This window comes from Centropristis striata, chromosome 17, assembly GCF_030273125.1.
Source record: "Centropristis striata isolate RG_2023a ecotype Rhode Island chromosome 17, C.striata_1.0, whole genome shotgun sequence".
Lineage (NCBI taxonomy): Eukaryota > Metazoa > Chordata > Actinopteri > Perciformes > Serranidae > Centropristis > Centropristis striata.
This window is the reverse complement of record NC_081533.1, coordinates 16,137,854-16,153,929: the sequence shown is the minus strand read 5'-3', so window position 1 is coordinate 16,153,929 and position 16,076 is coordinate 16,137,854. Positions and strand designations below refer to the sequence as shown.

Genomic DNA, 16,076 nt, shown 5'->3' with positions numbered 1-16,076 from the left:
TAATTTATTTTATTTACCAGAAGGGACACAAGAACTGCTTCTTCCACTGTAAATGGAAAGAATCCAATAAATCCAATAAAAATACATAATCTTGTATTTTTGCCCTGAAAAAATCTAATTACATTTCCCTTTTGCATCCTGGTTGTCTGTAATGTTATTATAGATCTATCCATATTAGAGCCACTGAATCTGCAACAAGTCACTCTTTGGCATTCCCATGAAATCTACGTAACATTGCCCAGAAATGCAAGTTTTATCTTGTTTTTTTTTCAACAAATTAAAAGTCTGAAGCTTACTTTTATAAATTGAAATTAAGTAGGCATGTGCTGGCTGATTAACAGTGTTTATTAAGTGTACAAACAGGAGATCATATTTCCTCCTTCAATCCCACAAAACCTGCCTTGATTCAGGAGCGTAAACTTTGCTGAACTGAGATCAGAGGACAGTGCTGCACATGCAGGATTTAGCCGTTAAACCGACACTTGAAGAGTTAAAACAGCTGTTTTGAGGGATTATGTCGTAACTGTCAAGTTGTTTACTGTACTGGTTACTAATCCCTTTCTCCGTTTCCATTTCCCTTCCAGTCTCCCTTCAGGATATCAATATGAGGAAGGCCTTTAAGAGCAGCACCATCCAGGACCAGCAGGTGGTGTCCAGGACCTCCGTCCCCAACCCCGTGGTGGAGATGTACCATCGCTGTGACAAACCTCCTCCACTCAACATTCTCAGCCCTTACAGGTTAATAGTGTAGCCGAGCTGTTTTCTATTGGGAGTTATATAGCCCCTTTCACACTGTCATTTCAAGCCGCGATATTTACACTTACACCAATCGGAACGTAGCGGAGGCGTAATGGGGGAGGCCAAGAGACCCTGGTACAGTAGTACAAAAGGTGTTAAATTGAGGGACTGTTCGAGCTGGGATCAATGTGAACCTGCGGAGCCGGCAAGATGGAAAATATGTGATGCAGGCTATTTGTGCGACCAACACAGACCAACAGTATCATGTGAAACATGACTCATTTGAGTCAGACAGTAATCGAATCATGTTCAGTCAAAATGTAGAACAACTTGTCTGCGTCTGTAGAATCTCTGTTTGTTTACAATAAGCTTACTGTACAGATAATGCCGTCGCTTATTATACAAAAACAATAATAGCTAGCAAGCTAACGCTAGCACTCTAACGCTAGCACGCTATCGATCGCCAGCTATCGATCGCCAGCTAACGTTAGCATGCTATGATCAGTCGCTAACGCTAGCTCACTATTGATCGCCGGCTAATGTTATAACGTGAAATTATCATTATCTTGAAATAACGTGGTAATATCAAGCGTGTCCAGATGTGTGCATCACTTTTAATAGCAATACAGCAGGCAGAAACACAGTCTGAAAGGGGTTTATAAGATTAAAGATAGTACATGTAGCAATCGCCTTTAACCCTCTGGAGTCACCAATCACACCAACATAATCACATCATATGACTTCTTCATGATGAAGCAGTGAGTTTCCCTGCCATCAACAGGACATCAAGTAAAACCGGGGATTAGGTCAAATATATTTAGTATAAAATATAGAACTAGATGTTATCCTCATTTTATCTATATGCAACTTGTGTCCACATTTGTAACATTTTGTTGTGTTTCTTTGGGTTCAAAATGTTGATACAGTAAGTCAAAGTGAAAAAATAATGATCAGGTCATAAAGGTGAGGTTGTGCTGATAAAAAAAAGATGTCGACATGACGTGGTAAACATTGTTTTAAGTGTTATATACAGGCAGAATGAAAAGGATTAAAAAACGGACAAAATAGCCCCAGACTCCAGAGGGTTAACCTGCATTCTTTCTAATGGCCAGCAGGGGGCGACTCATTGATTGTTGCACGGTACAATAAATAAAAAATATATATGAAAATATGAAAGTATTTATATAATAATGGTATCAATGTGTCCACCTTGAAACTGTGTTGATTGTATAGATTAGGGGTCGACAACCTTTACTAACAAAAGAGCCACTGTTTGACAAAAAAAAAAGAAAATATGTCAGAACGGAGCCGCAAACCTTATTTTGCCTCACAATGTAGGTGTTATTGCCTGCTAAGTCTAAATAAGCCTTCCAACATTACTATTAAGTAATAATGAAAATGTATTAATATGTTTTTATCAGAATGCAGCGAGGAGCCAAATGCAAATGAGGCTGGACACCAAAGAAATATCTCTAGAGATTTGGAATCGAAAGCTAGTCTAGCTAAAGAAACTCAAAACTAGACTTGAAGTTGGCAAAATGTAGATGGTAAGGTAAAAGTTTTTAAAACCGTAGGGAAAACAGAAATAATGGATAAGTAATGGAATCGCAGATTGCCGACCCCTGGTATAGATCTTTTAGTCATAGATGTCAATGTAGTGATCCATATCAGCAAAACTATATTTAATTCCTTTTCATTAAATTCCTTCAAAGTCCTCTACAAGGAAGTAATTGTTGTTTTTTGATGGTGTTTTTTTCTGCTCTTTTCCACCCACTCTTCCTCATTCCTCTGCACAGAGATGACAAGAAGGATGCATTGAAGTTCTACACTGACCCCTCCTACTTCTTCAACCTGTGGAAGGAGAAGATGCTGCAGGCCACCGAGGACAAGCGCAAGGAGAAGAGACGGCAGAAGGTACGTGTGTGTGTACGCATCAGTGTGTGCTGGTTGGCTTCATGCGTGTGTGAGTTAGGGCTGCACGATTATGGCCAAAATTATAAAATGTCCATTATTTTGATGAATATTGTAATCGCGATTATTCATCATGTTAGGGAAAACATCTGTATTTTTATTGCACTACTTTTAAACAAACAATAGGAACAGTTTTTAGTGTCCGGTGCTTGTTGTAAACAAACAGACATCGCTAAGTGAACACCTCCTGCAGCAGCAGCACATACACACTGTACTGCTACAGAGCTAGCTGTTAGGCTATTAGCAATTTGCAGACTGGACGCTAAGGGGTTAACATCCCCTCCGGCTCTGCAGCTCGGAGAGACTGCTGCAGGAGGACTGTGCCAATTCGACTCTTCTTAATGAGCCTCGTTAAGGAGTAAGAACGAGTCTCCAAAAGTCTCCAATAACACCAGAAAAAGTCGCTGGATTTGTTGCCAGTCGCTATTTTTGAAAAACTGTCACTAAGGGGGTCTAAATAGTCGCTAAATATGAAAGTGGCAACACTGCTTCGCCGGCTTTTACAAATCGTGCGTGTTATTGTGGCGTCCAGTACTACGTCACATCCTGCTTATCGTTCGCTCGTTATTTATTTAGGCAGCTACATGAATCCTTAACTATGCGTTCGCCCCCTGGTGGTTGGTGTAGAAAGTGCTTGACTGGATATGCAGGAGAGCCGCATTTTAAAATGGAAATATCACCGACGATCAGGTTAATTTAATCGTGGTGGCCAAAATCGTGATCACGATTAAAATTTGATTAATTGTGCAGCCCTAGTGTGAGTACAAGTTGTTTGTGTGTCATTGTACACATGCTGCGGGCTGGATGTATGTGATTGAGAGCGTGTTGCAAAACAAGTGAATAAAATTCATCTGCTGTTTTTATTTGCTAATCAGTTTTGTTTTGTTTTTTGCCTAATTGTGTATTTTTTATGCTGTTGTTTCATTGTATGTATTCCTATGTGACTGTACTCACCATTTAGCTTTGCTTTGTTGTGTAATTGGTTATTGATACAGCAGCAGGTGGGCAGGTTTATTATCCAGAGACAAATAAATGGCCAAAGGGGAATACAACAGTTAATGGCTAATTTTATTAGCTGCTAATTACACATTTATGCTGTTTTTGTATGAAAAAAATACTCCATACATTTATAATAATAGCATAATAATGGCTGGTAGAGAGAAACACAGTAAAACAGTTATGACACAAATAAATCAATAAAAAGAAAATAAATCCTCAATTGGAAGAGATATTAGAATTTAGAAAAATTAGAATTGATTAAATATATATATATATATATATATATATATATATATATATTTATTTCAAAAAAGGAGGTTCCAAATGCTAAACATATATTTTTTTTAAATATATTTTTCAACCTCTCCTCATGTCTTGTCCACTCCTCTCAGCTCTGTGTCAGCAGCCGTAATTTTAAAGAATTAAGTTTAAGTAGAAGTAAGAAGGTTAAGTAGAATAAAGTGATTTTCTACTATTTTTAGCATATATTTGGTTATTTTTCCTGATAGAACTGACAGACTGTCGGAAATTTTAAAATCTGACTATTATTTCTGTTTTTTTTTACAGTTTCTGGCTATGATATATGGCATGGAAAATTTTGCAAATTAGGTTTATTATTACTTTTTATGAATACATGCTGGCAGATTTGTAGGTTCAGAGGGTTAAGCCTTATTCCCAATAGCTTTCTTATTCAGTTTTTTTTTTTTTTTAATCTAAGTAAGGGCCAGAAATAACTAGGAATCATAATTAGTTTCAACCAGTTTGACTTATGGAAAGAACACACTGAACTCATCGTGTACTAAAGGGAATAAGTTTCTGTCTGTCCCAGTTAGTTCTGTGTTAATCTCTTCTGAACTCTGTCACTTAGTGTTCACTTAACCCTTTGATGAGCAACATGGGTCAAAAATGACGCACATTGATTCCCGATGTTATTTCATGCTTGCTGTGTGTTTCTGTGCTCTGTCTTTTGATATCAACTTATTTTATGATTGAATATTCCAAGTATTCTTTAAGTATCTTGTTTTTGATAACAACAGATCATTATTTCCATTTTGCCTCTCATACTTTATGAAGAAAAAAAGTTTTTGTATTATTACATAGCTAACTACTTGGCTAAGTATTTAGCCAAGTAGTTAGCTTAGCTTATTCATTTTTTAATAAAATCCCTTTTTGTGTCACTACCCTTCTAATGCACAACATGGGTCAAAAATTACCCATATCCATTTTTTAGCTAAGTAGCTTGCTAAGCTAACTACTTGGCTAAGTATTTAGCCAAGTAGTTAGCTTAGCAAGTTACTTAGCCAAGAAGTTAGCTAAGTAGTTAGCTTAGTAAGCTTCTTAGCCAAGAAGTTAGCTAAGTAGTTAGCTTAGCAAGCTACTTAGCTAAAAAATGGATATGGGTCATTTTTTTACCCATGTTGTGCATTAGAAGAGTAATGACACAAAAAGGGATTTTATTAAAAAATCCATAAAGGAAAGCATAAAATTAGGATGTATGATGATCAAAAAACTAATTGAGGAAAACCTGGAATACTGAATGATGAAAATAATTTATTGCAAAGATATAGAACATAAAAACTGTCGGGTCACTTTAGACCATGTTGTGCATCAAAGGGTTAAACCAATAAAATTGGCATAGAGAGATTAATTTTACTTTTTACTGGTATTCCCCTTTCCCACTTTAAAATGCTCCACGTCTCTCCATCTTCCCCTGAACAGCTGCTGCTGTATGTGTTTGCACTATGTCAATATTTCTGTTCAATTTAATGCTACTCACATTTTTTTCTGTCCCTTTCCTCTCAACCTGGAAAAAAAAAATCCCTGCAGATACAAAGTAGTTTTGCAACAGGTTTGAAGCTCAGCTGCAGGAGGACGGCTCATCTCCACGTTCCTCCTCTTTCTCTCCCTCCTTCTTTTTTTTTTTTATGTATCCATGATAGTTACCTGGCCTTCCAAGTCGCACAGCGCCCCCCTCCTCCTCCTCCTCCTCCTCCTCCTCCTCTTCCTCTTCCTCTGCTCAGTCTAACGCACCAGCTTGTCTTTCTCCCATGTTTCCATAGGGCTGTCCGGCCCACCCTGACAGGCCCCACTCCAGACAGGCCCCACCCAGGAGCCCCCTGTCCATCTCTGTAAGACAACCCAGACCCCTAACCTGCCCTCGCCTGCCCCCTCCCCCCCTACTCTACCTCTGCACACTCCCACTAACACACAATACACACTCATGAAAAAAAACACCACTTTTCAGCACAAAAAAGAGACACACACACACCCACACACACACACCGTCCTTTCTGTTTGTGTCCATGTGTGTCACGTTGCGTTCGCTTGCCACCTCACCCTCTCTCTAACCCTTCTGTGATTGGATTGGTTTGGTTCCCGTCTTGTGTTTCTAGAGGTTTTTGGCTCTGTTGTCCATCGTCTGCTAGTGTGTGTTTAATAGTCACTGGGTGTGAGTAGACTAGTGTGTGTGTGTATGGATTTACCCCATGGTGAAGGAGCTGGTGATGGGGTCCTGTTCTCTCTTCCTCTGCCAACGAGAAATCAATAATCAACGACTAACTTTCTCTCCACTCTTCTGTCAATCTGTCTGCCTCTGTCTCTTGTAGGAGCAGCAGAAGCAGGTTGAGGACCCGGGCCGAGAGGTGAAGAAGGTCAGTGAGGATTTATACTCAGCATCAGCTTTTCTACAGGGTTTTTCTGCCAGAAAAGTTGTCGCTTATTGTACACAAACAAACAGTAATACACATGCATACATGCTGTACTTTGCTAGCCTGGGTTTACCCATACTGCCTTGCATGCTCGATTTCATTTCGAACTGCGAAAGGGTCTGGTGTCTAAGGCCGTTTCTTAGCCCTGTGTTAGGGATCCAACCACAGAACGGGGAGGGACGGCAAGACGATGACGCGTACTATTGGACAGACGGAAGCTTGTAGTTTTGTAGTTTTCTTACAAATCCAACATGGCTGCAGCAGACGCGAAACTCTTTCGATCTAGCTGACGGCATTTTAAATAGTTTAGAGCGAAAGTTTATTTTAAAAGAAGAACATTTGACTTTACACTCCTGTTTCACCACCAAAAAGGATGTTTTAGCCTTAATGCTTCTGACAGGATTTGGTCAAAGCCTAATCTACCAACTAGCCCCGTTACCGCTCACTGCTGTAACCACGGTGATGTCCTAAGACAAAAAGCAGGCACAGCTCGTTATAGCAATATAGCAGGACTTTTGCAGTCTGAAAGGGGTTTATAAGATTAAACATAGTACATGTAGCAATCGCCTTTAACCTGTATTCTTTCTAATGGCCAGCAGGGGGCGACTCATTGATTGTTGCACGGGACAATAAATAAAAAATATATATGAAAAAATGAAAGTATTTATATAATAATGGTATTAATGTGTCCACCTTGAAATTGTGTTGACTGTGTAGATCAGGGGTCGGCAACCTTTACTAACTTACTTTACTTTACTAATCTTCATGTAAGTCAAACTTTTCTTCTGTTACATTCACTGCTGCAGTGCACAATGATGCTTTACGCTGGCAAACTGAAATGCATGTACTGTATAAGCTTTTGCATGCATATATCTGCAGCAGTATGGGTTGCATAAGTGTGTAATTTGCAGAGAAATGAACGTGTTGCCGGTATTTAAGGGGGCCAACAGTGATCTCCGCTTTATAGGAGTACATTTGAAGAGAGGAGACCATTGGCGGTGTGGGAGAACACTTAATCACTCTTTAATAAAAGTATATTAAAGCAATTTCCTAAAGTGAAGACAGTGAGACACTCTTCATTAGCACTGTCCTTAATGGGCCCATGGAGAGGTGCAGCTGTGCTGATTCTGCAGTGACTCAACATTAAACCAATACAGCAGCACCAGATGTTGCTTTTTTCAGTTGAAATTTGAACAACGCCATCACCTGCATTATTCATCAGACAGAGACGTGCTCTGTCTTTTGTCTTCAGTGAAAAACAAACCCCTTTATGCTGTTTTTTTTTGTTTTGTTTTTTAAAGGTGCGTAAGGCTCGTAACCGCCGCCAGGAGTGGAACGTCCTGGCCTATGACAAAGAGTTCAGACCGGACGCCAGGCTCACCCCGTCACCTTACCATGGCATGTCCTCAGAAGGCTCCCTGTCCCCTGATAGCAGGTACAAACACCAGCCGTAGACGCTGTACGTGTGAGGCTTTCCCTCCAGGGTCCCTCTTTGTCACAAAGCATCACTGTTATTGTGATGAGTTGTCTCTCTGCAGGGACAACTAGAAATACATGCACACAAGAGGACAAACACACACGGGTCAGATTATTAGGAGTGTGTGTGAGTGTGAGGTTTCAGATATATAAGCGTCACTGACTTTTACTGGTTTCCTCAGACTGAACAGTTATAAATGGTGTCCGTATACTCTAAATCAGGGGTCTCAAACTCGCGGCCCGGGGGCCAATTGCGGCCCTCGTGATGATATTTTGTTCCCCCCACCTTGATATGAAAGTTTAATGTGAGTTTCATATGAATGGCACTTTACCGTGTTGGGTGTGGAAGGTCCCTTTAATTACTTTTTTTGGGTAGTTTTGTGTCTTGTTTTTGCAATTTTTTGTCTTTTTTGGTAATTCTGTGTCTTTTTTGGTCATTTTGTTTCTTTTTTTAAGTAATTTTTTTTTCCTGACATTTTCTGTCTTTTTTTAGTAATTTTGTGTCTTTTTTTGGTTATTTTGATACTGCCTCCAGCTGCCCCCAGGTAATTTGAGTTTGAGACCCCTGCTCTAAATAGTATATAATGTGCAGGTATTGATTGAATTGAAGTTACACATTGAAGCACACACCTGTGATAGAGACTTGAGCAGCACCAACCGTCCTGCTGTGTGGTTTAAAGCTTTATGCTGCCCTCTTCTGGAGAAGGTAATTCAGAGCATGTTAATTTATATTTCATGTTTTTATTTTTACAGTTTCATGTATAAATCTCAATAAGTAAAGAAAATATTAGTCCTGGGGTCCTTTTTGACCCCAAATAATTTTTGACCCCAATAATTTTCAAATAATCCCATCTGCATCCATTATAGATAATATAAATTTCAACTTATTTTCATACATTTTTACGTGTTTTATACATTTTTATAGCACCCATGGTCCTCAGGGGTCAAAAAGGACCCCATGACATTAGACTGGTTAACAACAATAGCAACAAATTGTTATCTAATTTTCATATTTTTTCATTGTTATTGGTCAATTTTAGTCAAATATACAAAATTAGGCCTCATTTCAAGAGGGGAAAAAAAGTATTAAAACCTGAATATTTTTTTCAATAGTTTTAGTGAACTAATAATTTATTGACGTGAATGCACAGTAGCACAAGTAGGTTATGTCAACTTTTAGTGAAACGTATGTTTTGAAAGCATTGTTCATTTTTGAACGTCAGCAAACAAATAAAAGAATCACACTCATGGTCCTCAGGGGTCAAAAAGGACCCCATGACATTAGACTGTTTTTTTTTTTTTTGGAGTCGAGTTGCAAGTGTCTTTACATTTTTTCAAGTCGAGTCAAAATTCATCATATTCATGACTCGAGTCCACACCTCTGGTTAGAGTTAAGCCTTCCACCAAGTTTCATGAAAATCAGACCTGTACGTTTTCCCTGCTGACAGACAAACAAACAAAGATTTGACCTCCTTGTTGGAAGTAATCATTTCCAGACTATAACTGCAGTAATCCAGGAGAGAAACCTGTGTTTTCACTCGTTTTCCTGCCAACAGGTCCATGGCGTCCGACTCGTACCCAGCCAGTCCCAACCACCCCTCCACCCAGGCCCCCAGCGCCGTCCACCCCACCGACCCCACCAGGGACCACCTCAGCGCCGCAGCCCAGACCCAGTCACTGGATCGGGTCCTCAGGCCGGCAAACCCAGCAGCCGCACCGGGGCCTGCGGGGCGACATGCCGCCTCCCTGGGCAGGACCCCATCAGGACACGGCGCCCCGCCTGGTGGAGACCCAACGGTTAACGGGCCGAGGCAGCAGTCCGTTAAGGAATACCGGGCTGGACACAGGTAGGCTTCCCGTTTAGATCAGGGTTTATTGATTGTCAATGGGAATTTATTTTAAGGCTGGGTGATAAGGACCAAAAGTCATATCCCAATATATTCAGGCTGAATATCGATATACGATATATATCCTGATATTTTTATCGCAAAGTGAGAGCAAATGTTCAGTCAAAGTCAAATATGACATGTCACAAGTTTTATTGAAACCGCTTATTTAAGTGAGCATAAATACTGTATAACAACAGGAGTACAAAATGACCAGAAAAGACACAAAATGACTAAAAAAAGACACAAAGTGACCAAAAAAGACACAAAATGACTAAAAAAAGACACAAAATGACTAAAAAAAGACACAAAATGACTAAAAAAAGACACAAAATGACCAATTTGACAGAACATTACAAAAGAACTAAATATGACAAACCCTAGTAAGGGCAGCATTTATATATAAAGAAAGACAAAAAATGTAACTATATCGACATATGCGATATGGTCTAATTCTCAACTCAACTTTATTTGTGAAGCACTTTAAAACAACCACAGCCGCAACAAAGTGCTGTACATAAACAAACAAAACAAGAACAATTAAATAAATAAATAAATAACATGAATAAACACTAAAATAAATAGTTTCATTTGCTTTAAAAAAATAAAAATAAAAAACAATAAATAAAAGCAAACTATAAAACACTAAAAACAAGATGCGTGGTTGAAAGCCAAGGAATAAAAATAAGTTTTAATTATTTTTTTAATTCCATATCACATTTAAAAATATATCGATATTTTTTTTTAATCTATATATATCGATATATCGCCCAGCCCTAATGTATTTGTCTTTCTATCTATTTATTTCTTCCCATTCTCTGTAGTATTTCACAGTATTTGCATTACTATTATAGTATTTTCGGTTTAGTTTTGTGCAGTTTCAGGTTTCTTAAATGTAGTTAGTGCACAACACATTACTGTGTCTCATGACATTTGCCTTTTTGTAGTCTGATAGTAAAGTAACTAAGTGAAACATGATGTTTAAACTGCAAAGGCCGAGCTAATGTCAACCGACTGCTGCTGTGAATGTTAAAATGAAATCGTCTCACCTTTTCAAAATGTCTCCGCATGACTTCTCCCACACCTGACATTCATCCAAACCAGTGATGTGGGACCCCGAAAGTCTCGGGTTCATTTCGTCAGAAATTTGGCTCGCAGCTCTCCTCAAATCGACACAACAAACAGTGAACAGAATATAAATGAAACGGCTCGTCTAGACAGAGAACTTGTCATTTCTACCATGCAGTTTTTGTGCAGATTTAAACCCATGAAATGTCAAGCTATTCCCTTAAAGAGAGCAGCTCAAACTATTCTTTAACCCTGAACCCCGAGCAGTTTCAGGGAATTTTTCGCTTCTGTCACATTTTACTCACTGCAGCCTTTTATTGCAATATAAAGGTGCATCTCAATAGATTAGAATATCATAGAAAAGTTTATTTATGTCAGTAATTCAATTCAAAAAGTGGAAATAACACATTATATAGATCCATTTCACACAGAATTAATCATTTCATGTCTTAATTTATTTAATTTCTTCTAATGATAATGATTATGGCAGGGGTCTTAAACTCAAATTACCTGGGGGCCGCTGGAGGCAGTATCAAAATGACCAAAAAAAAGACACAAAATGACAAAAAAGACACAAAATTAGTTTAAAAAAAGACACAAAACGACAAAAAAAAGACACAAAATGACAAAAAATACACAGAATTACCAAAAAAGACAAAATTATTTTAAAAAAAGACACAAAATGACCAAAATTTTCGCTTCTGTCACATTTTACTCACTGCAGCCTTTTATTGCAATATAAAGGTGCATCTCAATAAATTAGAATGTCATAGGAAAGTTTATTTATGTCAGTAATTCAATTCAAAAAGTGGAAATAACACATTATATAGATCCATTACACACATGTGAATGAAACATTTCATGTCTTAATGTATTTAATTTCTTCTAATTATAATTCTACATTTAATGAAGACCTCAAATTCAGTGTCTCAAAAATGTTAATATTACAAAAGACCAATTTTAAAAAGTATGTTTAATATGGAAATGTTGGCCTCTGAAAAGTATGTCCATGTATATGACTCAATACTTGGTTGGGTCTGTTTGACTTGAACTAGTGGAAATGGACTTCTCCATCATATTCTAGTTTATTGAGATGCACCTGTAACAGTAAGTAATGCACACATATATATAAATAAAGTTATTACTGTAAATAAAACATGTTTTCTATATTTTCCAGAGGGTTAACCAAATGTAATTCTTTTCAGCTTAGATTTGGTTATTTTTTTCTGTGTTCGTCACACATGATTTATTGAACAACTGGCTAAAAACCTTTTGATGAACTTTATTAACCTTCTGTACTTTTTCCCTCCCCAGTGGTCAACCCTCCACCATCCCAGAGTACTACATCCCCCCCGCCCCTCCTCCCCCTCCCCCGACCATCCCCTCGGCGCAGACCGCCTTCGACGCCGCCACCGGCCCGCCCTCCGCCGCCGCCTCCGCGGTCCCTCCCACCTCCTCCACCCTGTCCCGCCCCTACTCCCCCTCCCCCCCTCCTCCCCCGGCCAACTACGTGCCCTCCCCCTCCCACCCTCCTTCGGGCGCGCCGCCGGCCGCCCCTCCCCCTCCGCCGCCCGGAGCCCCCGCAGGCCACCAGGCCCACCCGTCACCGCCGCACGCCGCCGTGGGACAGTCGGCCGTGGACGCCGCGCCCTCGGCCAGGAAGTCCACCATGCTGGGGATGATCCCGATGAGCGACGCCCGCTCCGACCTGCTGGCCGCCATACGTAGGGGTGAGTGTGGGATTCAGTCTTTATTTACCCTCTATGTCAGCTATTCTCAACCTTGGGGTCCCGACCCCAATTGGGGTTGCGAGATGATTTCTGGGGGTCGCCAAATCATTTTGGAAGTCAGCTCTGTCTCCACTGTGTTAAAGTGTTCATGTGTTTTAGTCTTTTTGGTCATTTAGTGTCTTTTTTTTGTTGTAATTTTTATGTTTTTTTTGTCATTTTGTGTCTTTTTTCGTCATTTTGTGTCTATTTTCTATCATTTTGTGGTCAATTTGTGTCTTTTTTCGTCATTTTGTTTCCTTTTTTTGGTAATTTTGTGTCTTCTTTTAGCCATGTTGTGTCTTTTTTGGTCATTTTGTGTCTTTTTTGACCATTTTGTATCTTTTTTTCATCATTTTGTGATCAATTTGTGTCTTTATTGGTCAATTTGTTTCTTTTTTGGGCAACATTGTACCATAACGGTGCACAAGTGAGAAAGAAAGTTTTTTAACTTAATTTTAACATAATTTATTTAACCCATATAAGCCTGGAAAGCATTACCGCATTTCTACCATTAAAGCCGGGAAAGCGGATGCGTCGTTTTGTAGCATTTGTAGTTTTCACGGAGCAATTTCCGATACTGGTATCGGAATCGGAACAACTCTAATCACATCAGACCAAGGACGCCAGAACTTCTAGTCACTCCCTAACTCCCTCCCTCCATCTCCTCCCCTGCAGGCATCCAGCTGAGGAAGGTGCAGGAGCAGAGGGAGCAGGAGGCGAAGAGGGAGCCCGTTGGCAACGACGTGGCCACCATCCTGTCGCGCCGCATCGCCGTGGAGTACAGCGAGTCCGACGACGACTCCGAGCTGGACGAGAACGAGTGGTCCGACTAAACATTTCCAAAAGGAGGAGTTGAGAGAGGAGGTGATCACTGGGGTCAGAAAGGGAGGTGAAACATTGAGACACTGTGGTGGAAATGAAGGGGTTTGGTTTTAACGTTCATCATTTACATTTTAACCGAAAAAAAGATCAAAGTCAATCATACATGCATACATTCACACACGTAAACGCCGCCTCTCTGAGCTCAGCAACAGGTTGCTAAATCGTTGCTCGTTGCCGCTGACGACGCCAAACCCTCGAGATTTGTGTGTCTAACCACACGGCGAGATAAACACACTCACAATCACACTATTTATAACGCCCTCCCGCCCCCGAACTCTCATTTTTAACCACTAACACTCAGCTGTGATAAACAAACGCGCCTACTTCTCCCTCCCTACGTATTTGAGTGATAATTATTATGAAGATCACAGGGTGAGAGCCTGTAATAGCTGTAGTCAGGTGGGCCCCCAGTGAGTACGGGGGGAATGTGTTTACAAAGCACATGGTATAGCACAAGACAAATAAAATAATTATAGTGCAATCGTAACTTATCTGCCAAATGTTGAGAAAGAATTTATGGAAACAAGTCAGGAAAATCAGGGAAAAAATAGCTTCGTAGAAACTCTCACAGCGCCGTGCCTGTTTACCAAACATGCACACTCTCTCTTTAAGAGGCTGCAGCCTCATTTAGAGAGTTTGGTCACATTTTATCAACACAAGACTGTAGAATCAGCAGCATAATCATCCTTGTGGAATGAACTCTGGCTGCTGTGATGCTAACAGCTGAAAAATACAGCATGAAGCTGTCACTAAATGCACAATCACCTGGTTTGATTTAAATGTCCTGCAGGATATTAATCATCTACCATTGTTTATCCAGTAAATAGTGACTGATTATTAACGTCTTTAACAGATTAAAAGGTGTCGGATAAAACACACTCAATCTTTCCTTCCTAAAACTGCAATAAAAATCCACTTTCATTGACTTAAATGTTATGACCAACAAAAACCAGTTTGTTTACATAATGCTAATGTTGTTGTTTAATGAAAAAGCATACGCCAAATTATCAAAAAAAAAAGTTAAATTAAAAAACTGAAAATGTCCCTAGTGATGCACCAGGCATTTTAACATATATATACATATATATATATATATATATATATATATATGGATAGAAGGATGTGCAATTTATTATAAGAACCACATTAATGGCAATAAAGTGACGAAAAAGACCAATAAAACATATCAGCCTTGAATCATAAATAAAGACATAAATCGCAAGGTTACGATAAAAAATAATCATCAAGAGACTAAATTGGAATTTAATTAAAATTAAAAAGTCAAAAATGTCCTTTGTGATGCACCTTGTTTTCTTCATTTTGTTGTTAATTTTAATGTCTTGAACAACTAAATATAATGATAACAACAAAAATAGCTCATAAGAATTTAATTTAAGAGCTGATATCTAGACATTTTCCATGTTCCATTTTCCAAATCATTATCAATAAAACCATGGAAAATGTCTAGATATCAGCTCTTAAATTAAACTCTTATGATCTAGTTTTGTTATTATCATTATATTTGTCCATACAAATGTACCTTTAGTTCCAACAGGCATTAAAATGAACAAGAAATTGAAGAAAACAATGGTGATCTAATATTTTTTTTCATGACTGTAAGTATGAAGAACACAATTACAAAAAGCATTAAAAATGTTTGAGTATAATGTTTTAAAATGACTAAAAGAAATTACAGATTTCCAAACTTTTTGTGACTCACACCATTATATTTAATAACAACTTCAATATTCAGTGAAAGTGTCCTGTGACCTGGCATTATAATAACTTTTTGGACATTAACCAGATAAAAAAGATCCACACAGAGGAATGTGCTGCTGCTTCTCTTGTCCGTGTTGAAGCCAAACTCCCATAAAGTCGTTGCAGTCCTCGTCTCATATCTTAAACATTGTGACATTCAGTCGTTCTATTGTGTAATATCTGATACTGTGACGAGAGTCGCCACCCGCCCGGGGTCACGCTGCTTTGGGAAAACAAGCGCCACCAGCTTTATTGACTCCTCATTGAGCCTTCATATCACAGCACCCAACAATAAAGCTAACGAGCGAGCTAACGAATCTGTGTATCATTCGTTCTTTCCATTTTCAATTGGTAATCAAAATCTTCCAAATCACGTAAACCCGACCAATTAAACATTAAAATCAAATTACTCCCTGGTGCCCATTTTTCCATTTCGTATTTTCGATCTGAGCCTAAGATTGAAATATGAAAAAACAAGCATTTTTTTATCTTTTATTTAGTTTTATAATAGACAACAAATAACGAAACAACCAGTCAGTTTTTCATTATTTGATTTTTGATTGCCAATTGAAAATGGAAAGAACGAACGATACACAGATTCTAACGCCATTATTTCAATTTATTTTCTCTCTTTTTTTCTTTTCTCTTCATAACATTTTAGCCAGTGGCTGTGTGCTGTGGTATTGGTCTTATATAAACGCTTCCACACTTTAACCACACACCACAAGCTCGTCATCCTGAGCCAGGGTCAAAGGTCACGCCCGCTCCGTCACACGACCCGACTCCTGGCCCAGCACCCGCTGTCCGTGGAGGCTTTGTGA

At 39.1% G+C, this 16,076-nt stretch overlaps 1 protein-coding gene across 1 annotated transcript in view; it reads left to right on the top strand.

Annotated features, from left to right (window-relative positions):
* zgc:109889 (uncharacterized protein LOC553542 homolog) overlaps window positions 1-14,538 on the top strand; it is a 66,973-nt gene extending 52,435 nt beyond the window's left edge. The window contains exons 4-11 of the mRNA XM_059354604.1: window positions 585-738; window positions 2,535-2,652; window positions 5,769-5,837; window positions 6,315-6,359; window positions 7,718-7,851; window positions 9,449-9,739; window positions 12,161-12,576; window positions 13,291-14,538. Coding sequence (XP_059210587.1) covers window positions 585-738; window positions 2,535-2,652; window positions 5,769-5,837; window positions 6,315-6,359; window positions 7,718-7,851; window positions 9,449-9,739; window positions 12,161-12,576; window positions 13,291-13,448 — 1,385 coding nt within the window. The 3' untranslated portion in view covers window positions 13,449-14,538. The remainder of the gene's footprint in view (window positions 1-584; window positions 739-2,534; window positions 2,653-5,768; window positions 5,838-6,314; window positions 6,360-7,717; window positions 7,852-9,448; window positions 9,740-12,160; window positions 12,577-13,290) is intronic.
* The last annotated feature ends 1,538 nt before the right edge of the window (window positions 14,539-16,076 follow it).